The 26,820-nt window shown below is 47.2% G+C and overlaps 4 protein-coding genes across 8 annotated transcripts; 2 read left to right on the forward strand and 2 right to left on the reverse strand.

Moving 5' to 3' along the window:
- The first annotated feature begins 14,464 nt into the window (after positions 1-14,464).
- Positions 14,465-18,154, forward strand: LOC119303396. Of its 2 annotated transcripts, none has more exons than XM_037580523.1 (3): positions 14,465-15,787; positions 16,724-16,813; positions 17,779-18,154. In XM_037580523.1, the coding sequence occupies exons 1-2, from the start codon at positions 14,611-14,613 to the stop codon at positions 16,795-16,797; spliced, it is 1,251 nt and encodes a 416-aa protein (XP_037436420.1). In that variant the 5' UTR covers positions 14,465-14,610; the 3' UTR covers positions 16,798-16,813; positions 17,779-18,154. The 2 variants fall into 2 exon arrangements, with proteins under 2 accessions (XP_037436420.1, XP_037436418.1); XM_037580521.1 differs by having other exon boundaries at positions 17,793-18,154.
- Positions 18,155-18,636: 482 nt separating this feature from the next.
- Positions 18,637-21,728, forward strand: LOC119303397 (ribosome production factor 2 homolog). The gene is made up of 7 exons (XM_037580524.1): positions 18,637-18,757; positions 19,395-19,487; positions 19,950-20,153; positions 20,380-20,625; positions 20,709-20,945; positions 21,114-21,179; positions 21,274-21,728. Exons 2-7 carry the CDS (start codon positions 19,410-19,412, stop codon positions 21,379-21,381), a joined length of 939 nt encoding a protein of 312 aa, XP_037436421.1. The 5' UTR covers positions 18,637-18,757; positions 19,395-19,409; the 3' UTR covers positions 21,382-21,728.
- A 412-nt stretch (positions 21,729-22,140) lies between these two features.
- On the reverse strand, positions 22,141-23,026 carry LOC119298088 (U1 small nuclear ribonucleoprotein C-like). The gene has a single exon (XM_037575611.1). The coding sequence runs from the start codon at positions 22,994-22,996 to the stop codon at positions 22,277-22,279; it is 720 nt and encodes a 239-aa protein (XP_037431508.1). The 5' UTR covers positions 22,997-23,026; the 3' UTR covers positions 22,141-22,276.
- A 389-nt stretch (positions 23,027-23,415) lies between these two features.
- On the reverse strand, positions 23,416-26,070 carry LOC119303398 (reticulon-like protein B8). 4 transcript variants are annotated; one of them, XM_037580528.1, is made up of 7 exons: positions 25,912-26,060; positions 25,767-25,798; positions 24,652-24,909; positions 24,402-24,570; positions 24,176-24,314; positions 23,952-24,021; positions 23,416-23,822 (listed from the first exon to the last, which is right to left on the reverse strand). In XM_037580528.1, the coding sequence occupies exons 3-7, from the start codon at positions 24,893-24,895 to the stop codon at positions 23,659-23,661; spliced, it is 786 nt and encodes a 261-aa protein (XP_037436425.1). In that variant the 5' UTR covers positions 24,896-24,909; positions 25,767-25,798; positions 25,912-26,060; the 3' UTR covers positions 23,416-23,658. The 4 variants fall into 4 exon arrangements, with proteins under 4 accessions (XP_037436425.1, XP_037436424.1, XP_037436423.1 ...); XM_037580527.1 differs by lacking the exon at positions 25,767-25,798 and having other exon boundaries at positions 25,912-26,070; XM_037580526.1 differs by lacking the exon at positions 25,767-25,798 and having other exon boundaries at positions 24,652-24,970; positions 25,912-26,040.
- Positions 26,071-26,820: the final 750 nt, after the last annotated feature.

Genomic DNA, 26,820 nt, shown 5'->3' on the forward strand with positions numbered 1-26,820 from the left:
GGTATTCGAGTTGCTTCGAAGTCAAATGTTGATTCCATACCTTTTCCAAATGGTGTTCTCATATTCCTATGTGAATACTAATCCTTCTTGATCATCGAGTCTGTCTTGTCAATCCTTTTTTTTTAACCGGTGTGTCTCTCCTCAAGTGGATCCGTTCACGTCAACATTTGCAAGATCATTTATCACTTCTTCTCAACGGTGTTTGTTTCATCCGTCTCCAAGTTGCCTTTGTTTTTCCCACCCTCCCTCCCTTTTGTTTTTCTTCAAGGACTAAGATTTCTTCTTCAAGTATCCATTTTATTGATGGGAAGTTTCTCCATTCTTTTCCGTCAATGTTCTTATCCGGTGATTCTCATGAAGATTCTAATGGAGCTTCAAGTTCGTCATTCCTCGTTCTTTTCTTCTCCGGTGGATTTAATTCAAGCTTTGGTATTAAGCATACTCCTTTTCTTTTTTTTCCAATGCTTTTCTTATGCCGGTGCACCTCTTAATCATCCATCTCTCGCTATTAAATTGTTCCGGAGTGCTCAAGATATCTCGAAGATTCGTGTTTCCACTATGCATTCGTTCAAGATCTTTCGAGGATGTTCTCTCATTCAAGTCTTTTATTTCAACCGGTGCATTATCTCTCTTCAAATTGTTCAACGGTGTTCTTTTGAGTGGGCCCTAACCCACAGGTCTTTTCCCAGGATCTTACCTGACTCTTCTATTTTCCCAGAGCTATCCTAAATTCTTCTCCAAGTTTGACGTAAGAATGAGTTATCATTAGTCAAATGCTTTTCTCCAAGATCTTTCAAATTCTTTTCATAGTTGGCTCAACCTCTTCGCTTTTGATTCTTCCGGTGTGCCTCAATAATTCTTGGTGGTGTTTCTCGTTGTCATTCTCATCATTTGAAGACCGAAGAAGAGTTTCTCTTTAATCTTGCTCTATTCTCTTCAAGATTCATGGTGCTAGCTTGTTGCCATCCTCTCATAATTGTTTTCGATTGTGAGAATCTTTTTTCACCCATCAGGAGATATTCAAGAGTCTTCTCAGTTTGTCATCCGGAGTCCATCAATTCAGGTTTATTCATTCTCAGCCGTCAGTTATCATTCTCCTATCTTGCCGGTGCATCTATCGAATATCCTCTAATCAGTTCTTGATCTCTTTGTTCTCATGTATCTAGTTTGTCTCAAGCACCTTCGTTCATTTGCTAATTCTTACTGGTGATGCACCCCTACTTCCATCATTTTAATTCTTACGGTGGTTCGTTCAAGATTTCTCTTCATTTGTCATCGTATCAATTCATTAACTCACTCGTTGTTTCCAAATCCCATCGGTGGTTCCTTCAGATTCTTTTTCCTTTGTTATCATATCAATTCATTCGTTCTTTCCTATCCTACCGGTGGTTCATGAAGACTTCCTCAAGTTTTGCACTATATCTATCTTAATCCTTTCTACGAGAATAAGTGGCATGCCAAATCCATTGCTTGTCATCAATTTAATTTGATGAAGGACAAGCATACAATAAATCTTATTCTTATTTCCTCGAGGTGATTTAATTCTTTTCTTCCGGAGATTATTCATGATGAATAAATTCTTGACTACAAGTGATTCATCTTTCTTTCCAGAGTTGGTCATCTTATCACATTCTTGGTTTCAATTGCTCATCCTTCTATTACCGGAGTTCTTCATGGAGGCTCTAAATGGTGGGTCGTCAAGGATTCTTTTCATTCTTCAATTGTTCTTCAAGATTTCGCTCGAAGTTATGATCCGCCAAGCTATACTCAAAAATTAAACAGGGTGCCCAACACTTGTTTTGTTTTGAGAAGTTCAAGTATTCTTCATCTTGCATTCCACAGTGCAATTCTTTCTACCTTAGCTTTTGAGGTGGTGTTATATCATTCTTGGCAATTTCCATTCATGTTTCATGATTCATATGTTGTCAAGAATGAGGTATTTTAAATCCATCATTTTCTCTTCGTTCAAGAGATCTTTTCGACCAATCAACTTCTTCATTGGAATTATCTCGTGTCAGTTTTCACCTAAAGCCTTTCCTTAAGGGTTGTTGCTATTTATGGTGTTTAGGTATGACCCAAGCTTGCTCTTTATCCTCTTGGTGGAACAAGTTTTCATCTCTTCGTTGATCTCAAGCAAGCAATTGTTTCCGTTAGTGGCAGGTTGTCACCTCATAATTTGAGATGTATTCCATAAGACCATATCAACCTTATTCTTTTCGTTGGTGGTTTTCCAACAACCCCGTTCAACCCTTCTCCTAAAGATGCCTTGTCAAGCTCATTTGTGGCAGAAGTTGGCATTTTCTTCTCCATTCTGTTATTCCAATGACCTATCTTCTATTCTTTCTTTCAGAGGCATTGTGACGTTGCTCTTTTCACTCACCATCTCGATTCGTGAGGATCGTGTTCTTTTCTTGCTTATCCATTTAACCGGAGTGTCGTGTTTTCATTCGAGTTCTCTAATCTTATCAAGTTTTCCCTCCTTCCTCAACTGGAGAGCTGCCTGAAATCCTTCTTACCCATTGTGCCATTCTTTCAATAGTTCTGGAGGCAGTGTGTTGTTGATTTCATCAAGTAACATCCCATCTTCTCAAGTTCATGTTCTATTCCTTCCATGTTCAACCGGAGTACTGCCCGAATTCTTCCCCTCTCATCTTGTTTTAACCGGAGTGGTTTCGAATTCTATCTTGTCCATTAAACTCTTGATTCATGTCTTTGCAACCTTCAAGTTCTCGTAATGTTCCTTGTTCCTTTTTTTTCTAACGGATTGTTTGCAATCTCGTTCTTCTCAGTTGTGCTCTTTCTTTTAAATTGCTCAACCTCTCAAGGTTCTTTGGTTTCACTCATTGGTCGAAGAAGCAACTTAGGTTTACCTCTTCTCTTCCTCTTCTGTTTCTCTCCGGTGCCATCCTAGATCTCGGGACGAGATCCTCTTGTAGTGGTGGAGTGTTGTAACGCCCCGAGACCGACGCTCCAGAAGACTTCCAGCTATTCCGAGTTTCGTCGTGTGATTTGTTTTATTTGTTGCATTCATCCTTGCATCATGTGCATTGCATCATGTCATCATGCCATCATATCATTAATTTTTAAAACCTCAACTAAATAAATTGTATGGATTTTTCGATCCATTTAAATCGAGGGAACTCACATGGTGACTTCTCTTTATAACATATCATCCAATATTAGGGAGCTATATTAAATATTCCACTATTTTGGTATCACCAAAACACACTTACAAAATAATTTCGTTCCTTTTCTGCTTCAAGTTTGGTCTCCAACGTTGTCCAATAATTTATTTCATCATTTTCCGGAGCTCCACCAAAAATCCGAACATTTTTGGACCTTCCTTTTACCAAGTCCTAGTTCAAACCCATTTGAATTAAATTCAAATGAGTTTGAATTTAAATCTTTCAATCGTGGCCTTTCTATTTTTCCTGGAACAAGTGTATTTTTGCGAGTTCGGAAAATAATCCCCGTGTCCAACTTCTTCCTCTAACCTCCTTTTCTTTTCTTTCTCGTCTCTGTTTTTTTTTCCTTTTCTTTTAGTAGTGAGAGAGATTCCAGCCCAACCGGCCTCTCAAGGCCCAGCCGACCCCTCTAACCCTAGCCCGACCTCCTCTCTCTCGATCCATCCCTCCTCTCGTTCCCCCCTCCGCCGCCAGCCACTCGTCCCGCTCGGATCGTCCTCGATCCCCATCTCTCCCTCCTCTCGATCTCTCCCTCTCCCTCGCTCGTGCCCCCATCCTCACAGGGAGAGAGAGGAGCAGAGCCCTCGCGCGCGACCCCGCTGCTGAACCTTCTCCGCCTCGCGCCTCCACCTCCGTCGCCTGCACCCGTTCCCCTCGCCGGCTTGCCGCCTCCAGCCGCTCCTCTGCAGCTCCTCGCGCCTCCGCCTCGCCCCTCTCAGCCTCCCGCGCCTAACCTCCTCCTCGACGTTGGCCCCGCCATCGAGCACCGCCTCTCTGCGCGGCTCCTTCCCCGCGGCCTCAAGCCCCTCGCCGGAGCTGCGCCCAAGTCCGCCGCCGCATGAAGCCACTAGGCGCCTCGTCCCCTGCCTGGCCCGCTCGTTCTCTGCACGCAGGAGGTGCAACGCCAGCGCCTCGTCTGCCTCCCCTGCTTCTGCCTCGTCCCCGCCGCCGGCAAGCAGCAGCAGCAACCAGGCCGTCCCGCCTCCTCTTCCCCGATGTTGCTGCCTCGCAGGAGCATCCCGAGCCGGAGCTCATCCACGAGCAGATCGAGACGCCTTCTCCCGCTCGTCATCGACCTCGCCCTGCCTCTGTCGTTTCGCCAGATGCCGTCCCTGCTGCTGCTAGACCACCTCGGTGCCACCAGGGAGTGCCATGGCCTCCACCGAGACCCTAGGAATCATCGAGAACGCCAAGTACCACTCATGTCGGCAAGACTCGCAAGTCGGACCCTGAACGATCGACGTCTCCTGGACCATGTACAACTACCGTCGCCCCGAAGACGTTGGAGTCATCAAGTACCTCTTCGAACAAACGTGTACCATTACCGTCGCCATGTACCACTACTTCCACTACGCCCGAATACCGTGGATGCGACAAGTTCCTCTCCGGACATGTACGACTACCGTTGCCAAGATCGCGAGTACCTCTACCGTCGCCGTGAACAACTACTTCCCTCGACGACTCGAACCGCTCCGAAAACGCACGCCTCGAAGGTATAACCCCGAGACGCCGTCCGTGGACCGAATGCATGTGTTGTATGAGATGCACCCTATGTTTGCACCGTGCCCGTTTGCTTCATGCACGTTCCTCCTCGTTCGCCATGCCGATGAACCGTGGGAACCCGGTAACCGGGATCACCCCACCATCTCTAGCATGTTCCGCACATCCGCACGCCTCCTTTTGCACCGGTATCTCCATGAGTTACCGGGACCGGAATGTTGCCGTGGCACCATTTTTGTTTCGCCGCCGTGGCACCCTTTTTGTTCCGCCATGGTGACCAAATGCTTCATAACATGCTCATGTCAACATTTTCATAAAATTGCATAAAACTTGTATATGTCATCCGCATCATGATAACAACATTTAAAATGTTTAAACTTGTTGTTGCATTAAATTGCTAAATGATATGGGGATTTACCGTATTTGTTGTTTTTATATCCGGCCCCATTTAAATTGTTTAGATGGTATAGTTTATATTATGCTTCACCTCTTGCCATGTTTAACAACAGTTAATATTGTTGGGTAGCTTAAACGAGAGATAACTAAATAATTGATGTGGTGTTCCGTCAACATGCACCTCGTTGCATATTGAGCTCCACTTAACTTGTAGTATTGTTTGTTGCACTTTGCCATGCCATGCCTCATTAAACCGGACATGCATCATACTTGTTTGTGCATCATGACTTGTTTATGCTTGTGTGTTTACTATGTTGTTTGTTTCTTTCCGGGTTGCTTCTCTCGTTAGCTTCGGTTTCGTTCCGGAGTTGTGAGGATTTGTTCGTCTACGACCGTTTGTCTTCTTCTTGGATTCGTTCTTCTTCCTTGCGGGATCTCAGGCAAGATGATCATACCCTCGAAATCACTACTATCTTTGCTATGCTAGTTTGCTCGCTCTTTTGCCATGCCAATGCTACGATGCCTACCATTTGCTTGTCAGCCTCCCAAATTGCCATGTCAACATCTAACCCACCATGTCCTAGCAAACCGTTGATTGGCTATGTTACCGCTTTGCTCAGCCCCTCTTATAGCGTTGTTAGTTGCAGGTGAAGATTGAAGTTTGTTCCTTGTTGGAACATGGAGATGTTGTTCCTTGTTGGAACATGTTTACTTGTTGGGATATCACAATATATCTTATTTAATTAATGCATCTATATACTTGGTAAAGGGTGGAAGGCTCGGCCTTATGCCTGGTGTTTTGTTCCACTCTTGCCGCCCTAGTTTCCGTCATATCGGTGTTATGTTCCCGGATTTTGCGTTCCTTACACGGTTGGGCTATAATGGGAACCCCTTGACAGTTCGCCTTAAGTAAAGCTTCTCCAGCAATGCCCAACATTGGTTTTACCATTTGCCACCTAGCCTTTTCTTTCCCTTGGGTTCTGCAGACTCAAGGGTCATCATTTTTTTAACCCCCCCCCGGGCCAGTGCTCCTCTGAGCGTTGGTCCGAACTAGAGCCCTGTGCAGCGCCCCCTCGGGGAAACTCGAGGTTTGGTTTTAGTTGTACGGATTGCTCATCTGAGTGTGCCCTGAGAAAGAGATATGTGCAGCTCCTATCGGGATTGTCGGCACATTCGGGCGGTGTTGCTGGTTTAGTTTTACCCTGTCGAAATGTCTTGTTGTACCGGGATACCGAGTCTGATCGGAACGTCTCGGGTGGAGGTCTATTCCTTCGTTGACCGTGAGAGCTTGTGATGGGCTAAGTTGGGACACCCCTGCAGGGTATTATCTTTCGAAAGCCGTGCCCGCGGTTATGGGCAGATGGGAATTTGTTAACGTCCGGTTGTAGAAAACCCGAAGTTGACCTTAATTAAAATACATCAACCGCGTGTGTAACCGTGATGGTCTCTTTCCGGCGGAGTCCGGAAAGTGAACACGGTTGTTGGAGTTATGCTTGACGTAGGTAGTCCAGGATCACTTCTTGATCATACCTTTATCGACCGTGCTTTGCCTTCTCTTCTCGCTCTCATTTGCGTATGTTAGCCACCATATATGCTAGTCGCTTGCTGCAGCTCCACCTCATACCTTTACCTTACCCATAAGCTTAAATAGTCTTGATCTCGCGGGTGCGAGATTGCTGAGTCCCCGTGGCTCACAGATACTTCCAAAACCAGCTTGCAGGTGCTGATGAGTCTGTGCAAATGACGCAACCAAGCTCAGGAGAAGCTCGATGAAGATCTTGTCCTTTGTGTTGTTTCCGTTCTAGTTGATCAGTAGTGGAGCCCAGCTGGGGTCGATCGGGGACCTTTGTCGCATTTGGGGTTCTTCTTTTATTTTTGTTCCGTAGTCGGGCCCTGATTGTATTTGGTTGATGTAATGCTTTATTCATGTAATTGTGTGAAGTGGCGATTGTAAGCCAACTATGTATCCTTTTCCTTATTATATTACATGGGTTGTGTGAAGATTACCTCACTTGCGACATATGCCTTCAATGCGATTATGCCTCTAAGTCGTGCCTCGACACGTGGGAGATATAGTCGCATCGAGGGCGTTACACGCACGCAATCAACTGCCTCCTTATTATGCGAAAAAAATATTCCTCCCACTGACATCTGGGGCGCACCGGTTGGGAGGCTGACCTATGGGCCTACTAAGTTGACGCGTACGCAGGGCTTGTCAACTTATTCAACAAACGATTCTAGCAGCAGTAACCGTTGGATTTGAATCGAACGGTCATGCTGCTTCTTCAATCGCTGCTCTTCTTGCACCAGCCGCCCAAACCAGCGCCGGGGAGACCGCCTGCTCCTGCCTCCAGTGGCCGGCTGTGCTGCTGTTGAGACCTCATCGCCCCCTACTACTCCCATCGCTAGCCAGGCCCTGCGGCGATCGCAGCCTCACACAGCAGCCGAACCAGTGAACACTCGTACTCCTCTCCGTGTGGGCATCCACTCCCGCGTCTTCATCGGCTCCGTGTCGTCCCTTCCTAGGCCTCGCCGTTGTCCACCGCCTTGGTGCTCTCGGCGCGGCATGGTCAACTTTGTCAACGACATCCATCGGAAGAGTACTGTACGTGGAGAGGCTGACAGCTGGGTCCATGGCCATAGCCCAGTTTTTTTGATTTGCCAAGTAAGTCACTTTGTCAGGCCTGTTGGGCTGCAAATCTTTCAAGACGAGGAGAGCTTTCATTCGGCTGGCCGAGAAAATGGCCCATCAGTAATGAGAAATAGGTTGTACATTTTTAAAACACATCAAACCGGCAATTAGTTTCAAATATCTTTTTTTTCATTGAGATTTTAAATTACATTAATTTTTATGCGTGGAGAATTTGTTGGATTTTATATTGATATACTTTTTTTAAATCAGTTTGAATGTGAGTCAAAATTTCGGGATTAAAAATAGTTTGGACCGCACCGAAATATGCAAAATTTCGTATAATTTTTTAACCGTGACCACAATATGGACTGTAATGCTAACAAAAAGAATATGGGCTCCAAAAAACATTAATAATTAGCAAATGGGTTGTAAATTATTAAAAATAATGGCAGATGGGTTGTATGCTGTTTTCCACAGATTTGAGGCTTTCCTAAAAAAGGTTGATGCACAAGCAGTGACTGTTGGATGGCCATCCAACGGCCGTCGTGTTTCTTCAATCTCTGCTCTTCCTGCTCCAGCCGCTCAAACAAGCACCGGCAGGACTGCCTGCTCCCTCCTCTCCGCGGCCGGCTCTGCTACCGCGCAGGCCTCACCGCCCCACCGTACTCCCATCGCTGGCCTAGTCATCCCTCTACTCACCCACACTTGTTGTTATTCTCCGGCGACGGCAGACGAACCAGTAAACCCTCGTACAGTCGTACTCCCCTCCGCGTGGGAAACAACTGCCGAGTCTTCCCTGCCTCCGTGTCGTTCCCTTCCTAGGCCTACCGTCATCCACCGCCCTGGTGCTCTCGGCGTGGCCTGGTCAACGTGGTCAACGACCGACATGCATATGAAGTGGACTGTACGTGGAGAGGCCGACTGCTGGGTCCACGGCCGCACGCAAGGAAATGCCTCCTTATTATGCGTAAAATAATGATTCCTCCACCTGACATCATGGGCCCACCGATAGGGCCTCTATATTTCGTGAAAAAAACGTTACCGTCGCTGACAGCTCGGACCCATCAGCTATATCTTTGCACGCAAGGAAGTGCCTCCTTATTACGCACAAAAAATGAATACTCCCCCTGTTAGCTGGGACCCAGTATAGTGGCAGGCTGACTTGTGGGCCTACTAAGTTGACGGGGACGGAGGGCTTTGTCAACTTAGTCAATATGCATGATTCTAGTTCTAGTGACCGTACGATGTCCATCCAACGGCTGTAGTGCTTCTTCAACCTCTGGTCTTCTTGCTCCAGCCGCCCAAGCCAGCGCCGGTCGTGCCTCGTGCTCCTACCTCCCGTGGCCGGCTGCGATGCGGCGGAGGCCTCACCGCCCCCTACTACTCCCACCGCTGGACAGGCCATCCCTCTACTCACCCACACCCCCTGTTATTCTACGGCGACGGCAGCCTCACACCGCAGTGAACAAGTGAACCCTCGTACTCCTCTACGCGTGGGCATCCACTGCCGCGTCTTCCCCGCCTCTGCGTCGTCCCCTTCCTAGGCCTCGCCGTCGTCCACCACCCTGGTGCTCTCGGCGCGGCGTGGTCAACGTGGTCAAGGAACGGCTTCCATCGGACGTGGACTGTACGTGGAGAGGCTGATAGATGGGTCCACAGCCGCAGCAAGGAAGTGCCTCCTTATTACGTGCAAAATAATTATTCCTCCACCTGACAGCAGGGACCCACCGGACGGGCCACCGCATTTCGCGAAAAAATGTTTGCCCTGACAGCTGGGACCCACCAGCTACATCTTCGCACGCAAGGAAGTGCGCCCGGGCAAAAAAAACGATTCGCCCCCTGACCGTTGGGACCCACCAGCTACATCTTCGCAGGCAAGGAAGTGCCTGACAGTCGGGACCCACCTGGTCGAAGCGTATGTAGCGTTGCCATTCTGGTCGTGAACGTGTACATACATATATACTGGTGGATGTAGAGGCGCGCACGTGTCGTAGTAGAGGTGCGTACGTGTCGTAGTAGAGGCGCGCACATAGCATGTACACGTACGTACAGCGGTCAGGATACAAGAAAAAAAATACGGCCACGTATGTGTACATACGGACGGGGTCTCGAACACCTACTCGCGCATACATACGGCCAGGGCTCGTGTACATGGCTGGGTCGGAATGGAGAAACAGCGTCGTCGTCGTGTTCATGGGGAGGCAACGGAATGCGTCGTGTTCATGGGGAGGCAACGGAATGCGTCGTGTTCATCGGGAGGCAACGGAACGCGTGGGAGCCAACCGGCTGGGTCAGAACGGAATGCGTGGTCGTGTTCATCGAGAGGGCTTGGACTGAACAGGCGACGGAAACGAGGCCTAAACGGGGTCCTGTTGATCAGGATGGGTCTGGCGTACCGCAAAATGGAGGAAACGGACCTCCTATGGTCGAAATGGGGGTCCTGTTGATCAGGAGGGTGCGGCGTACCACAAAACGGACAAAACGGACCTCCTACGGTCGAAACGGGGGTCCTGTTGATCGGGAGGGGTGTGCCGTACCGCAAAACGGACAAAACGGACCTCCTATGGTCGAAACGAGGGTCCTGTTGATCGGGAGGGGTGTGCCGTACCGCAAAACAGACGAAACGGACTTCCTACGGTCGAAACGAGGGTCCTGTTCATCGGAAGGGGTGTGGCATACCGCAAAACGGAACTCCACAGGATACTGTTCATCTCCACTGTCGACCTCCTCCAGCCTCCACGGGATATCGTCGACCTCCTCCAGCCTCCACGGGCTCCTGTTCATCCAGCCTCCACCACGCGCTACTCCACCGGCTACTGTTCAACCATCCCTCCACCATCTACTATTCATCCAGCCCTCCACACCACGGGGTCCTGTTCTACCACCCCTCCACGGGCACCCCACCACCGTCTACTGTTCATCCAACCCTCCACCACACCATGGGGTCCTGTTCATCCAGAGGCAACGCCACCGCTCACTGTTCATCCAACCCCCCCTGACAACGCTCATTGCTCATCCCAGAGGCAGCATCGATCGACTTCAGTTAGCAGTAGTAGCGAAAGAATCGCTCGATCGGGTTCAGTTAACATCCATCGATCGATCGCTCAGGTTCAGTAACGCGTAGCCTACAGTGCAATCGCTCGGGTTCAGTTAGAGCCCAACGCCTCGCTCGGGTTTAGTTAGAGCCAACGCTTCGCACACACGCGCGCACGTGTATGAGAGAAACGCGCATCGCTCGGCCCCGACCTCCCACCGTAACCGGGAACTCCCCGAAATTTTCCTCCCCCTCGCTTCTACCACGATTTTTTCCGTCATGGACGGCCCAAAGAATGTTATGCAGCTGCGTCTCCGGCCCGCCCAGGACGAAAAGCCCATTTTCTGTCATGATTTTTTGTCATAGAAGTAGGAGCCCACCACATCTATGATGATACCGGGTTTTGTCACAATTATCATCATAGAAGTGTCATATGTATGACAGAAAAAAATTCGTTCGTCCCAAAATGTCACGGATGTGTCTTTTTTTTGTAGTGTGTCTCAGCACGAAGAACTTTCGCAACGGTGCATACTCAGGGAGAACACTTATACTTTGATAATTTAGTGAGGGATCATCTTATAATGCTACCGTCAATCAAAGCAAGATAAGATGCATAAAAGATAAACATCACATGCAATCAATATAAGTGATATGATATGACCATCATCATCTTGTGCTTGTGATCTCCATCTTCGAAGCACCGTCATGATCACCATCGTCACCGGCGCGACACCTTGATCTCCATCGTAGCATCGTTGTCGTCTCGCCAATCTTATGCTTCTACTACTATCGCTACCGCTTAGTGATAAAGTAAAGCATTACAGGGCGATTGCATTGCATACAATAAAGCGACAACCATATGGCTCCTGCCAGTTGCTGATAACTCGGTTATAAAACATGATCATCTCATACAATAAAATTTAGCATCATGTCTTGACCATATCACATCACAGCATGCCCTGCAAAAACAAGTTAGACGTCCTCTACTTTGTTGTTGCAAATTTTACGTGGCTGCTACGGGCTTAGCAAGAACCGTTCTTACCTACGCATCAAAACCACAACGATAGTTTGTCAAGTTGGTGCTGTTTTAACCTTCACAAGGACCGGGCGTAGCCACAGTCGGTTCAACTAAAGTTGGAGAAACTGACACCCGCCAGCCACCAGTGTGCAAAGCACATCGGTAGAACCAGTCTCGCGTAAGCGTACGTGTAATGTCGGTCCGGGCCGCTTCATCCAACAATACCGCCGAACCAAAGTATGACATGCTGGTAAGCAGTATGACTTATATCGCCCACAACTCACTTGTGTTCTACTCGTGTATATGACATCTACGCATAAAACCTGGCTCGGATGCCACTGTTGGGGAACGTAGTAATTTTAAAAAATTTCCTACGCACACGCAAGATCATGATGATGCATAGCAACGAGAGGAGAGAGTGTTGTCCACGTACCCTTGTAGACCGAAAGCGGAAGCGTTAGCACAACGCAGTTGATGTAGTCGTACGTCTTCACGATCCGACCGATCAAATACCGAACGCACAGCACATCCGAGTTCAGCACACATTCAGCCCGATGACGTCCCTCGAACTCCGATCCAGCCGAGTGTTGAGGGAGAGTTTCGTCAGCACGACGGCGTGGTGACGATGATGATGTTCTACCGACGCAGGGCTTCGCCTAAGCACCACTACAGTATTATCGAGGTGGACTATGGTGGAGGGGGCCACCGCACACGGCTAAAAAAATCAAATGATCAATTGTTGTGTCTCTAGGGTGCCCCCTGCCCAGGTATATAAAGGAGCAAGGGGGGAGGTGCGGCGGGCCTAGAGGGGGCGCGCCAGGAGGAGTCCTACTCCTACCGGGAGTAGGACCCCCTCCCTTTTCCTTGTTGGACTAGGAGTGGAGGGGAAAAAAGGAAGGAGAGAGGAAGGAAGGGGGGAGGGGCGGGCGGCCCTGCCCTGGCCGCCTCTCCTCTTCTCCACAAGGCCCACTATGGCCCATTAAGCTCCCGGGGGGTTCCGGTAACCTCCCAGTACTCCGGTAAAATCCCGATTTCACCCGGAACACTTCCGATATCCAAACATAGGCTTCCAATATATCAATCTTCATGTCTCGACCATTTTGAGACTCCTCGTCATGTCCGTGATCACATCCGGGACTCCGAACAACCTTCGGTACATCAAAACATATAAACTCATAATATAACTGTCCTCGAAATGTTAAGCGTGCGGACCCTACGGGTTCGAGAACTATGTAGACATGACCGAGACACGTCTCCGATCAATAACCAATAGCGGAACCTGGATGCTCATATTGGCTCCCACATATTCTATGAAGGTCTTTATCGGTCAGACCGCATAACACCATACGTTGTTCCCTTTGTCATCGGTATGTTACTTGCCCGCGATTCGATCGTCGGTATCTCAATACCTAATTCAATCTCGTTACCGGCAAGTCTCTTTACTCGTTCCGTAATACATCATCCCGCAACTAACTCATTAGTTGCAATTCTTGCAAGGCTTAAATGATGTGCATTACCGAGAGGGCCCAGAGATACCTCTCCGACAGTTGGAGTGACAAATCCTAATCTCGAAATACGCCAACCCAACAAGTACCCTCGGAGACACCTGTAGAGCACCTTTATAATCACCCAGTTACTTGTGACATTTGGTAGCACACAAAGTGTTCCTCCGGTAAACGGGAGTTGCATAATCTCATAGTCATAGGAACATGTATAAGTCATGAAGAAAGCAATAGCAACATACTAAACAATCGAGTGCTAAGCTAACGGAATGAGTCAAGTCAATCACATCATTGTGATCCCGTTAATCAAATGACAAACCATGTCAATGGCTAGGAAACTTAACCATATTTGATCAATGAGCTAGTCAAGTAGAGGCATACTAGTGACACTTTGTTTGTCTATGTATTCACACATGTATTATGTTTCCGGTTAATACAATTCTAGCATGAATAATAAACATTTATCATGATATAAGGAAATAAATAATAACTTTATTATTGCCTCTAGGGCATATTTCCTTCAGTTGTTTAGGTTAGTTTTTTTCCTGATAGGGGCGACATTATGTGGTGGCAATGCTTCATCTTCGAGCCGCTCTTTCGTGCTTTGATCCTCCTTGTGTTCGTCCATTAGGACGAGAGCATTGGCGTAGATTAGTACCCTTTTTTTTTAACGGCGAGGTTAAGGTTTCTTGCCTATGTGCACGGCGGCGAGATTTGGTGCCAGGCACTTCAAAACGATTCAATGGTTCAATGGCAATAATTGCGGCTGTGACTTGCTGATTTTTAGTGGCACGTGCGTGAAGTCTTGCCGGTTCTCATAGACAAGATCAATCCGACTCCGGTAGCGGAGCGACGACATCGGCACATGGTGGCTCATTCGCGGCGATAGTGGTTGTCCTTTGGTGCACTGTACACGATGTATTTTTTTTAAACAAATGATTTTTCCAACATGTATTTAAAAAAATTTACACTATATATCTACAAAATGTACACTGTGCATTTTAATAATATCCAACATGTATTTAAAAAATTTTGAACGGGTACCTTGAAATGTTTGATTTGATTGACAAAAAACATTCATTTTTATTAAAATCAAATCGATATATATATATTCAAAAATGAAAAATAAAAGGAAAAAAATAAAAAATAAAAATATAAGCGTTAAAAAAACACAGAAAAAAGGTACAGCACCGTGTCTTTACTCGCGCGGCGTTCTGACCCAGTTAAGCCTACGCCCGCCTTGATCGGTTCTTCTACAACGAAACCTGGGCTCAAAATAAAAATGAAAAATAAATGCTAAAAACAAAGCTCGGTCGATTTTCCGGAGGAGTTTTTTGGGCGAGATGACCTGCGGCGGCCTCCCAAGCTCGACGGCGCCGGCGCCGATGCCGACGGTGGCGGCCCCGCTGGAGGACGAGAACCTCCTCCCGGAGATCCTCGTCCGCCTAGCCCGGCTGCCGTCCGCCCTCCCGCGCGCCTCCCTCGTCTGCAAGCGCTGGCGCCTCCTCGTCTCCGACCGACGCTTCGTCCGCCGCTTCCGCGCCCACCACCTCCGCAGTCCCCCTCCCCTGATCGGATTCTTCGAGGAGGTCACCCGCGAGCCCTCCCCGGACTCCCCCAGCAGCCTCTTCTTCACCCCGATCCTGGACCCCCCCAACCGCGTCCCGGTCAGCCGCTTCTCCCTGAGCTTCCGCAACGGCGACGGCCGCACGATCCTCGGCTGCCGCGACGGTCTCGTGCTCCTCGTCGACGCGGGGGGTGCCGAGATCGAGGTCCTGGTGTGGGACCCCATCACCGGCGACCAGCACCGCTTCGTCGTCCCTCCGGCGATCGACGAGCGCCAGGTCATCGAGATCTTAAACGGCGCGGTTCTCCGCACCGCCGGGATCCTCGACGACCGCCCATTCCGGTTCCATGTGGTCTTGGCGGGCATCGACAGGCCAAACAAGCGGCTGTTCGCCTGCGTTTACTCGTCGGAGGCCGGCAAATGGGGTGATCCAATCTGGGTATCCGTGGATTCCGAGAGCGACGTTCGCACCACGGTTTCGATGCGTGTTTCGAGTACCCTGGTTGGGAATTCCCTCTACTGGTCGCTGAATGGGGATACTGCTGCCATCCTTCAGTTTGATTTGGGCACACAACGCCTGGCTGTGATACCTCTGCCACTGGATAAGTGCAGCGATGGCAGCCGCTCCTTCCGGGCTATGCCCGTGGACGGTGGCGGGCTTGGCATCCTTGAGCTGTTGGATTTCAACATCCAATTGTGGAAAAGGGAGATCGACCGTGACGGTGTTGTTTCATGGGTGCTGGGGAAAACTATTGAATTGGATCAGCTTCTTTCCCTGGACAAGAGGGGAATGAGTCCAATGATGCTGGGGTATTGCGAGGTCAATAATGTGGTGTTCCTAAGGACAGTATTCAGTATTTTCTTGGTCCAGCTTGAGTCATTGAAGTTCAACAAGCCGCCCATACAGGCATCTTACTTCTTGGTTCATCCATTCACAAGTGTTTATACTGCAGGTAATAACAAAGTAGGAGTACTTTTCTACAATTGATTGATGGAAAGCTTTTCACATCCTTGGCGTTAGACTAATATAATAACATAAATTAAATATGTGTCAACAGTTCCTTTTGCCGCTAAATGTGCTATTGAACATATTGCCATGTTGCTTATGATATTATTTTTATGATTTTCAAACATTTTATTAGAGGTCAGAGGTCAGAGGTAGCAAGCATTTTATGTAAGTTTATTAGATGAAGAAAAATATAGATTAAAACCATGAATGTAAAGATAAAACAAAGCTAAATTTCACTGCTACCTTTCTATTGTGTTATACAAAAGACGTATAATGCCAGTGATTGTGTTTCACGCACTGAGATGGAAAACAGCTGGAAATTGGAAAGCTGAAATGTCCAAATGGTAGCTCAATATACATTTAAAGGCTTAAAACTAGTTACATCCTTTGACCCAATGTTTATTTATTTTAATCTTGCTAACTTCAATCCATAATAAAGGCTTGATTTGATCTGTACGAGATAATAGTTCATTTTTATCACTTGTTGATGACTCGCAAGCGTCAGAGTCTACTTGTACCAGAGGATAAATGAATTGAGTTTGTTTTATCTTTTCAAGCTAAAGTTATTCAAATATGAATTATCATTATTCTTTGTTCTTAAAATTTATTGGTTTGAATATATTATACTTCAGATAACACGGGAATAGCTCTAGATCACTTCTTCATTCTGATCAGCTAATATTATGTGCATGCCATTCCATTTTAGGGGATTACTGAGTGTATATACCATTCTCAGAAATATTCTTTGCAAGGCAGTAGATGTGCTTTTGTTTATCTATTCCAATGCTGAAACATGTGTTTTTCCTCTCTCAATTTTGGCTTATCTAAATATATCGCTGTTATCCCATCGTATCTTTGGTTCTTTGGCTTATGCTTGTAGACATGGGCATTGGTGGTGGACCTGATGAAGCCAAACTTCTGTGTAATGCAATGCATAAGGTGACTGTATTGTGATACATTGGTTGAGCAGGTAATGTAAGCTTATCTTTGTATTTTCATTTGAGGGATCATAACTGGTACCTTTTGTTTTTGTTACAAAATGCCCCCTTTACAACCATTTGTAAATAACCAAATTACAAGTGAGGATTCTCACTGTGGTTCACGCAACCTATTGTTGAAACTTGAAAGTAGGCCGCCATCTCTCTGCCTCCACTTTGATCTTGGTTACTCTCGCCTTAGAAAGCGCTGGTCCACGCATAAATTCCTGTGCTGGTCCTTGTACACCTGCTTCTTCCTTGATAGCCACCACTGCTGCATACTGTCATGAGAATGAGATCGCAGTCTTGCTTCAGTGGCCAGCCCAGTGAGGATTGCTCAGCCAAATCTGGCAGATCTATGGGCATCACACAGGAAAATGCTTGGCCATCTCCTGATGCTGCTACAGTGGAGGACATGTGCCCAGATTTTGAGGTAGTGGTGCTCGAGGCTGTTGCCTGTTGGCAGTCCAACAGCGATGCTGAAGGGCAAACCAAATGAAGAACCGGCATTTCAGAGTCAACTTCGCCTTCCAGAGGACCTTTTGGCAGCTGCCATAGCTTAATGCTGTAGTGAGTTCAGAAAAGCAGTGTCCATTTTGGCCTGAAGGAAGTGTCTTTATAATAGGATGCATAATCCCTTGCTAGAGGCTTCTACCACATGGTGGTTGATCTAAACCCGTTAATTAGTAAACGACTATTTCTTACATTTCTAAAACATGTGCCTTTGAGCCACAAGGCAGATGCATCTGCTTTCAACACCATGAAGCAAAGACTTTTTTTTTTCCTTTTTGAACTTCTTCTGATTTTGCTGCCGGTTTGATTCTACTTTGGAGGTTTGACATAAGTTCCACAGTGAGATGACTTTGATGTTTATGTTTAGCAATACAAAACTTTGTGAGGTGGTATAACTTTAATGGCTTTTGCATCATCAACCGGTGGTAAAATTTTGTATGACCAGTGACTGTTTCGCAGGTATGTGAGCTCTCATTCAGTTGCTGAGCAGCTGCTGAATGACTTTACCGGCGCAGGTCCCGTCAGTGCGGAAGTTTATTTTCTACGGAGCATGTTCTGGTCAACTGCGAAGAGTAGGATTTATTTGTCCGGTCTGGTAGCTCATTGTGTCACCTAAATATAATTGTAGGCATCATCCAACTGGCATGATGACAAGCCGTGACTTGGCCGCACTAGTAAATAATCCAGCTAGCGGCTGATTATTGCCTCCGGTTTCATTTTCTTTGTCGTCCGAGCAAATCCCACAGATTTCATGGTTGGTACTCTGGTGCATTCTGTGCTATCGTTCGTCTACTTATTTGGTACTGTTATCCTTTTGTTTATGCTCCGTGGTTCCGCGTTGTATGCGGCGTGGAGATTTAATTCTTGAATTTCTGCTACTGGTACCAAAATGTTGAATTGATTTACTTGAGAAAGATGAAGCGTCTGCCTAAGATACGTCGATAGAAAATGTCCGTATATATATAAATGAATGGTCATGTGTTTCAAAAAGCTCTTGTATTTTTTTAAGTTTGTGTCTAGAAAAAAAATCATATGTTAGAAAATAAATTTTTGAAAATTACTCATGCATTAGTAAGAAATGCCTATGTATAAAAAATAAAATAAAAATTACGGAATTTTTTGGGGAAAAGTAAAAACGAAAAAAAGGTGAAAAAGGAAGATAAACAGAAAAGAAGAAGAAACAAAATAACATTTTTTTTGGAGCTAAGGAAACAAAATAACCGGGCTGAAAAGAGGATAGGCCGGCCCATGCGCGCACGCGCGGTGGAGAAGGCCCACCCGGCTAGGGTTAAGTAGGACGTATAGAGCCCCCCTCGCCAACCGTCGTCTCCGGGACCGGCATCTTCCACACGCCGCCGCCGTCGCAAACCGGAGAGCGAGACCGACTGCGCGCGCAGCACCACCGCCGCCGCGATTTTCGATTGGTTTGTTCCTCGCCTGTGCTCCCTCTTTTACCTTAACTCCATGGGTATCGTCTTCCTGGCTGCAATAGTAGCCAGTGCTACTGCCATAAAAAAGAAGAGCCGCCCGCAACTGCGCCTGGAAAATTGATGATGTAGAAACAACGCCGTGCTTGCACTGTTTTATTCTGTATCTTCGTGCTATTATGAAATAAAGATGCATTCAGAATCCTATCTATTTCGAGTTCCTTTTATGCCATGTCCGTCCATGGACGCTGTTGCTTTCCTGTGGAAGGTTCAGCCACTGTATTTTACTCTTTACCATCCATGCTGGAGCTTGCCATGGATGGACGCATTCACAGCATAATACTCTGGTGACGCATGCCTCTGTTTGAAATGTTGATGGACTTGTCTGTTGTTATTATTGCTTCGTTCTGAATTGTTTTTTAGGAAATTCAGGCATGCTCAAAGTTACAGTTGCTATCACAGTCATGTAGGTATAATTTCCTTACCAGTTACTAGTACAGCTTCTTTGATTAGTTCCTCGCCAAGATTCAGCAGCGTTCTGTGCAATCATCTATCATCTAGACGCTAATTTATTATGTCCGACATGGATGGTTTAAAAGCAACTTGTTTCTCTTCCTTGAAATGCTTTTTTCAGCTGTTGGACAATCAGATGAGCAAGATGGTGGCGATCAGGGTTCCCAGGAACATGCGAGCCAAGCGCGAACTCCTCAAGCACGCGCCCAAGCTTGTAAGCTTTTTTTTTTTTGAATGTCAAGCTTTCTTTTTCTTTGACCCTTTTTTCTATTTCAGCTGTTTCAAAATTTCCTTCAGTTTAATTTGCAGTACCAGAAACACACCGCCTCCCGTTGAATTATTATAAACACGGCACCCCTACAATAAGCGTAAATCATCATTATCTTGTGTGTCCGTGGCCAAGCGAAAACTGGTATCTTCCAGCAATTTCCCAAATTAGTTTCAACTAGTGTGCTGCACCAGTGTACTTTGGGGCCGAGTTACACGCAAAAGGGTTGGCCAGACTTTCTGGCACATGTTATATGCTTTGTGCATATAACCACTTGCAAATCTTGACATTAGTTTCTATTGGAAGGCTCTGCTGCTTTATAACCTTCCATGACAAGAAACTATAAATAGCATGTACGCGTTTCTTTTCGATTCCTGTATCAGACTGTTGCTCTAATGTTTGTTCCAGGTTGAGAATGGCAAGAAGATGCTTATTCTACATGGTACAAAGACTAGCACAGTTTTGAACGATGTGCTCGCAGATCTTTTTCACCTGAAGCGTGATCATGCTGTGAAGTACACCAAGAAGAACGACAACATCAGGCCATTTGAGAGCGGGGGTGAAACTTCCCTGGAGTTCTTCTCCCTTAAATCTGACTGCAGCCTCTTAGTGGTAAGTTATATCAGTTCCCATTGTGTAAGTGGTGAGACTTGTTACTCACTTCAGAAAAAAATATATTAAACTGATGATCGCAGAAGTAGACTGAGCTAGGCAATGACTCATCTGAAACTTTTTCCATGTCTGTTATGGTGACCTGTTCATTTTTTTTCTTTGTATATTAAATGTAGAGAATATTATTCTCTATTAATTTTAACTGTAACTATTTATGTTTTTGCAGTATGGTTCTCATTCAAAGAAGAGGCCCAACAATCTTGTTTTGGGAAGGACTTACGATCACCACATATACGACCTTGTTGAAGTAGGAGTTGAGAACTACAAATCCATAGAATCCTATGCATATGATAAAAAGTTGGCGCCTAAACTTGGGACCAGGCCTTTCTTTGCCTTCATTGGGGAGCACTTTGAGAGTGTCGATGAGCTGAAGCATTTGAAGGAAATGCTCCTTGATCATTTCAAAGGAGAGGTGTGCATCTTTATATAAGTTAGAGAGTAGGGCAGGGATAATCCCTTGAGCTTAATTTAGTAACCTGTTTATTGTTGACACAGGTGGTAGAGAACCTGAACCTCGCTGGTGTAGATCGGATATTCGTGTGCACAGCAATTTCCCCTACTACTGTCTACATGATGCACTGTGCTCTCCGTCTAAAAAGGTCAGGCACATCTATTCCTAGGATGGAGCTGGTTGAAGTCGGTCCTTCAATGGACCTGGTAGTTAGGCGGCACCAACGTCCATCTGAAAGTTTACAGAAGGAAGCTATGAAGGCTCCTGGTCATGCTAAGAAGGTAAATCCAATGGAACAGCTGTCTTTTGTTCATCAGATATTGTTATCCTGCTGGTTAGGTTGCAAAATGGCGCCATTAGCCATAAACAACTATACTTCCTGCCCTAATTTTGACACCAATAACTTGTATGCCAGTATGAACTCAGAACTACATTTAACATATTTGCAGGTGAAAAATGTGACGAATAATCCAATTGATGGCAAGGAGGGCAGGATCTACATTCCAGACCAGGAGGTTTGTGTCTCTAAACTGTTTCACTAGCAGCTGTGAAGCTTAAATATTAACCTATTTGCCACACTAATCCGATTCATGGTTTTCTGACCGAAAGGTTTCGAAATTGACCTTAACAAGCGACATAAAGGGCCTGAAGCGGGAGCGCCGTGAAGCCAAGAAAAACAAGGAGAATTCGAAGAAGCAAAAGGTCAACCCCGAGTGAATAACGCAGAAGGCTATTCATTCTTGGTAACTGGTCATTTTTAAGGATTTTTGGTGCACCTGACGATCGCAGCGGCTGTGTTAAGCCAACTGGAGACCAACTTGTTAGGTTGAGCTGTAAATAGTGTGGTACCGTCTTTTTAGGCCGTAAAACCTGTCTACGGACTTCTGCATCTGTGTTGAGGCAGCTTATCTATCAGACATTATTAGTGCGAAATTTTTGGAGCAACGTGTGTTACGAGTATTTTGTTTTAGTATTGTTGTTAGTCCTTGATATTAGCTGATCTGAGATGATTGTTGAAATGACATGGTTTAAGTCTGGTTACCATGGCCATTTTCTTTTCTGAATCTGTATATCCTGCATTTTTGTCGCCTTTTCTTTTATGCATATGTTTTTTTTAAATCCTGTAGCCCTGTGAATATGCAGCTTGTAGGGTTTTTGTCACCTGACCTGTAGCCCTGTGAATATGCCCAAAACATTGTTCACTCTTTCAAAATCACCAATTTATCATTTTTTTGTGTAGCTCACGTGTCAATGTAGTACTCCCTTCGTTCATAAATATAAGATGTTTTGGGCATTTTAGTATGAACTACATCCGGACCGAGATGAGCAATGGCAATGTAGGGAGTTGACCTTGTAGGGTTTTTAGAAGTTGATGAACAAACACACTAAAACTTTTCATTTTTTTTGTGTAGCTCACGTGTCAAAATACATACGAATTGTTCATCATTTTGAATTTTGCTGCTTCTGTCTGGAGCATTTTTCAGAGCAATGGCACTGTAGCAGTGCAGGTGCTAGTAGCTACTACTACTGGTGAAAAGATTCTGGGCTTATACTCTGGCCATGGCACCCAGGTCAGGTGATTGATGCCACTATTTTTCTCCTTCCTTCCTTGTCAGTGGATGGCCCCGTTGGGGTTCGGGTTGTCGCCGCCGCTGTCGTTGGCGCCGTCGCTCGCGCTGGCGGCAGGAGGCGTCGGCTGCGCACGGCTGGGCGGCGATGGCACCGCGCCGGCGCCCCCGCCCCATCCCTCCGGTTTGAAGCTGAACGGCATGCCGCCGCCTGGGATGCCTCCCGGCATAGGCATAGGCATGCCGCCGCCGGGGATGCCTCCTGGCATAGGCATAGGCATGCCGCCGCCTGGCATGCCCCCCGGCATGGGCATGGCGGGCATCCCGGGGAGGGCGGGCAAAGGCACGGGCATGGCAGGAATCGGCATCCCGGGCATGCCGCCGGGGTTCGGGAACAGCGGGAACGACGGCATCGTCGACGGCGGCAGCCACCACTTCATGCTGCTGGTGCCGGAACTCACATCGTCCCTCCCCGCCGTCGCCGGTCCCGGGGCAGGCCCGGGCGCGGCTGCGGCGACTGTGGCGTCGTAGGACGCGCCGCGCCCCGGCTCGAACTCCACCCGGCTGATCTCGTCCTCGTAGTCGTCCAAGGACGCGTCCTGCGGCGCGGTCTCCGCGGCGGCCATGGAGCCGAAGGCGAACTCCTGGGCGTACCCCTCGGCGTCGACGTCGTTGTCGTGGAGGACACGCACGCCGTGCCCCCACCCGGGGCAGGCCAGGAGGACGAGGACGCCGAGGAAGACGGACGGCATGCTCTGCTCCATGGCTCGCTCTGTTCTTAGCTCCGTGGGTGCTGTTCTTGCCGGCGAGGAGGTGAGTGGGAGACGCGTGAGCGGTGCAGGTTTTATAGCGTGGTGACTGGTAACTTGGAGCTGGGGGTAGGTTGGATCATGGTGAGCTGCCTGCACTCCGATTTGTAAATCATCTCATGGGTTTTTCCAACAGCTCCAGGTGCATGCCGGAGGCGTGCAACAGCAACACCACCTGAAAACTAACAACTTGGGTCACCTTCTGACTTCCAAATCCGGTGCTTAACCTGCACCCGTTGACCAGATTTTCGACAGCACGCAAGAAATTTGCGCATGGAGAGCATGAGTGTTCATCGCAATCGCCGAAACTAAAATCACCGCGATCGCAAATTTGGATATGGCAGCAAGCAATTCTCATTCTGACAAAGCACAACGAATCTGAGCTCAACTTCCAATATATGCAGACAACTTATGGTCTCACCAATTTTGTTGAGCAGCATCCCACAAATAACTGGGAGAACAGACGCAAGCGTCGCGGTTAAATTTAAACCAGCGTTCTGGTTCTGTTCAGGAAGCACTTGAGCACACATGCTCTCACATGACACTACAGGTCCGCAGCACACAAACTAGGCAGAAGGGATTTCACTCGATAAATCATGAGTGCCCTCCGATCTAATCTATTCGCTCTTCTTGTTCCTCTTGGTGGGCATCCTGCTCAGGACGCCGCTGTCGAGTTTCTGGTACTGCTCTCGGAGCAGGCCCAGGATGCTGTAGAGGAAGTCGTCGACCTGGTCCTCGTACTTCTCGTACAGCACAGGGAGCGTGTGCGCACAGACGAACCCTGTTCCAGGTGATCAGAAAATGTTTACAAGTTAATACATGCATTCGCAAAACAGGAACAGTATGTTATTTCTCGATGGCAAAAAAAAAAGTCAGAGAAATGAGAGGCTACAGCTTCTTACGGTCTTACCAATGTAAATGACAGTCAGGAAGTTGAACCAGCTCCCAGCCACAGAAGCAGCCCACAATCCGACAATTGCCTGAAATAAAACATGGCGTGACATCAAAACATCGCCTGATGATGAACAGCCACAGTATTTCCACATGCAGGATTGATTTTCTTTATACTTTCCTATTTGATGTGATGATCACCAATGACGGAATACACAAGGAACACAGTAAAGCTCTACGTACCAATACAAAATGCTTCAAGTTTCTTTCACAAGACACATCTTGAAGGAAACCAAGGAACTTGTTTACTTGGGCACCGATGGCAACAGCAATGTTCACAAACAGGTCCTCTGGCAACTTAACCCGGGGTATTTCAGAAGACCTACATTGACAAGGCATTTTCTATTATTATTATTGCTATGTTGCTGAAAAGGACACACACTGTGCATACACTTCAAAAATTCCATACCTTGAGAAGTTGGACCAAACAAACTGAACCACCATTCCAAGAACAAGGGCAAATGAAATGATTGTCAAGAAGTGGTAATCAAGCCACTCGAAGAAAACCCAGATAGCTGTCGCGAGACCCAAAACACTGGAAGATATCTTCTTGTTCCTCCATAACAACACATCAGCAGCTACAATGATAAAAGAAAAGCATCAGAAATGCCCACAAGGAGAAAACGTAAGTAAACACACGAGCAGATAAGATGACGTACACTTTCCGCCACCCAGAACTCCATGGAGGGACCTCTGACGACCAAACATCTTGTTCTTCACATCAGCGACTGAACCAGGATCGAACCGGCCAGACCTCTGCTTAGGGAGCTTGTCAGAAATGGTATCCATGATGTTGCTCATGATATTGTCAGACTTCTGCTTAGGGAGCTTGTCAGCAATGGTATCCATGATGTTGCCCATGAGCTTTTCAGCCGTGCTCTCAGAATGTTCCGACATCTTCATGTATTTCGAGCTCACTGTGAAGTAGGATGGTATTATGATCCCGTGATATCCAAGACGTGTATAGGGCAGACCAAGCTGACAAGAGCATATACAGAGAAGCAGGACAGAGAAAAAACATGGTAGTAAAATATATGAGTCTGATCAGAAATCGGACCAATGCAATTTGCTTTGACATACTTTACTGGAAGTTTAGAACCATACATTCAACTTTTGGGCCTAAAGCGTGTAGTACATGCTTATGTTATTACTGTTTGCTAGGACTCTCAGGCTGACTTGTAAGTTATTACTGTTTGCTAGGACTCTCTCTCAGGCTGACTGGTAAGTTGAGTCGGATGCCTGTTTAACAATAAATATTCATTCATTCATGGACCAGCCTTTCATCATTCATTTCTGACCAAAACTTCCATCATAAATGAACAATCTAGTACACCAGGGTACCCCATTCAGGCATGATATATGACCTGACAAACACTTTGTTGAGCAATTATTGTCCAAATATATACTACTACGTACTATTTTTTTTTTTGAATCATGTTAAGCGAGAGAAAAATGACATTCAGTTATGCACCACCAAAATCACTGCAAACACCACCAAAACCGTCCCCTTCAAGGGGATCTAACCAGATAAAGACCGGTACTTTATGGATCAAAAATATCAATCTACAAGTCCTTGGCTTTGTTGCGGAAGCAACCGAGGGCACAATCAGCAGAGAAGGCCGCCCATCTCTTCTTTACCCACAACAGAAGCATATTCAGAGCTCGTCTGCTAATAATCCGGTCAGCAGAAAAGGGACGAAGAAAAACTACACAGGCAAACCATGTTTACCCCGAAAGTTTCTTCTTATCCTAAAGAACTCACGAATCTACCTACCTTTCCGTCCGGCAAAGCCGCTCTCTCCGTCGCTTTCAGGAAAAACAACAAACGAGCAAACAGGAAAAGCGGCTCAGATTCCATCCACATCGCCGCAGGAAAAACAACCCAAACTAGCAGCAGAGCCGCCGGAGAGAGACCGTACCGAGGAGGGGCGCGAGGGAGCTCAGCGGGCAGAGAGGCGTCCGCTCCGGCTCCCGCTCCCGGAGTCGATCGCGCGGAGCAGGCGGCGGCGAGCGAGCGAGCGAGAGGAGTGTTGGTGGGGTGGGGTGGGGCTGGGGGGAGGAGAACGCAGTCGCCGCAGCAGAGTTATTTGCTACCGGAATCGTGAAATCCCTCTGCAAGGCGCGTGCACAGGTTTGTGCGCGCGTGGGGCTCGCTTACGGGTGGGGCCGCGGGGGTGGGGCGCAAGTCGCGGGCCCCCGCGTAAGGGGATGTCGCCGTCACGGGGGGTCGTTCGGCGGGGCGCCGGTGTGGAGCACGAGGGGCGAGCGGGGCCCGCGCAGGATATTTTGAGTGGCTTTGGTACGTTGAGCAAATCGCCTTGATTGAGTTGGTCAGCATTTGATTCTCTGCTAACTAAAATGAAGCAAAACGTCCGCTGATTTGAAAACGACGATTTAATTGGATTGCGGGCATTGTTTTGCTATCGGAACGCTGTCACGTGGGAGCACATGTTATCCTATAATTAAGTACTCCCTCCCTCCCACTTTTTTTTTAGAACATAGACGTCAGAGACGTCCGGCTTTAAATTAATAAAGCCCTCAACATAGGCAGCGTGCACAAATGGAACAAACCAAATAAGCGAACGAAACCGAAGCTAGTCAACCATGTTCCAAGGCATGCCAAAATGGCGAAGACGACAAAATAGAGTGCATTACATGGCATAGCCAGCCAGACTAACGAGCACGCAGGCTCAAGGGTAACCAAGACCAAAAGAGCTGCTCATCCCTATGAAGCAACAAACGGAGGTGACGGGGCTCGGGACGCCGAGTACATGGAGCGGGGACGTGCGATAGCTTGTCGATGGAGATCAGAGTCCTGTTGTCTTCCC

The sequence above is a fragment of the Triticum dicoccoides genome, chromosome 5A, assembly GCF_002162155.2.
Source record: "Triticum dicoccoides isolate Atlit2015 ecotype Zavitan chromosome 5A, WEW_v2.0, whole genome shotgun sequence".
In the NCBI taxonomy this organism is placed as follows: domain Eukaryota; kingdom Viridiplantae; phylum Streptophyta; class Magnoliopsida; order Poales; family Poaceae; genus Triticum; species Triticum dicoccoides.

Coding starts and splice junctions, on each gene's coding strand:
- LOC119303396 (XM_037580523.1), top strand. CDS start 14,611: ATGACCTGCGGCGGCCTCCCAAGCTCGACGGCGCCGGCGCCGATGCCG. Junction 15,788..16,723: donor CACAAGTGTTTATACTGCAG/GTAATAACAAAG, acceptor TTATGCTTGTAG/ACATGGGCATTGGTGGTGGA.
- LOC119303398 (XM_037580527.1), bottom strand. CDS start 24,895: ATGAAGATGTCGGAACATTCTGAGAGCACGGCTGAAAAGCTCATGGGC. Junction 24,571..24,651: donor AGTTCTGGGTGGCGGAAAGT/GTACGTCATCTT, acceptor TTATCATTGTAG/CTGCTGATGTGTTGTTATGG. Junction 24,022..24,175: donor ACTTGAAGCATTTTGTATTG/GTACGTAGAGCT, acceptor GTTTTATTTCAG/GCAATTGTCGGATTGTGGGC.
- LOC119303397 (XM_037580524.1), top strand. CDS start 19,410: ATGAGCAAGATGGTGGCGATCAGGGTTCCCAGGAACATGCGAGCCAAG. Junction 20,154..20,379: donor CTGACTGCAGCCTCTTAGTG/GTAAGTTATATC, acceptor ATGTTTTTGCAG/TATGGTTCTCATTCAAAGAA. Junction 20,626..20,708: donor TTGATCATTTCAAAGGAGAG/GTGTGCATCTTT, acceptor TTGTTGACACAG/GTGGTAGAGAACCTGAACCT.
- LOC119298088 (XM_037575611.1), bottom strand. CDS start 22,996: ATGGAGCAGAGCATGCCGTCCGTCTTCCTCGGCGTCCTCGTCCTCCTG.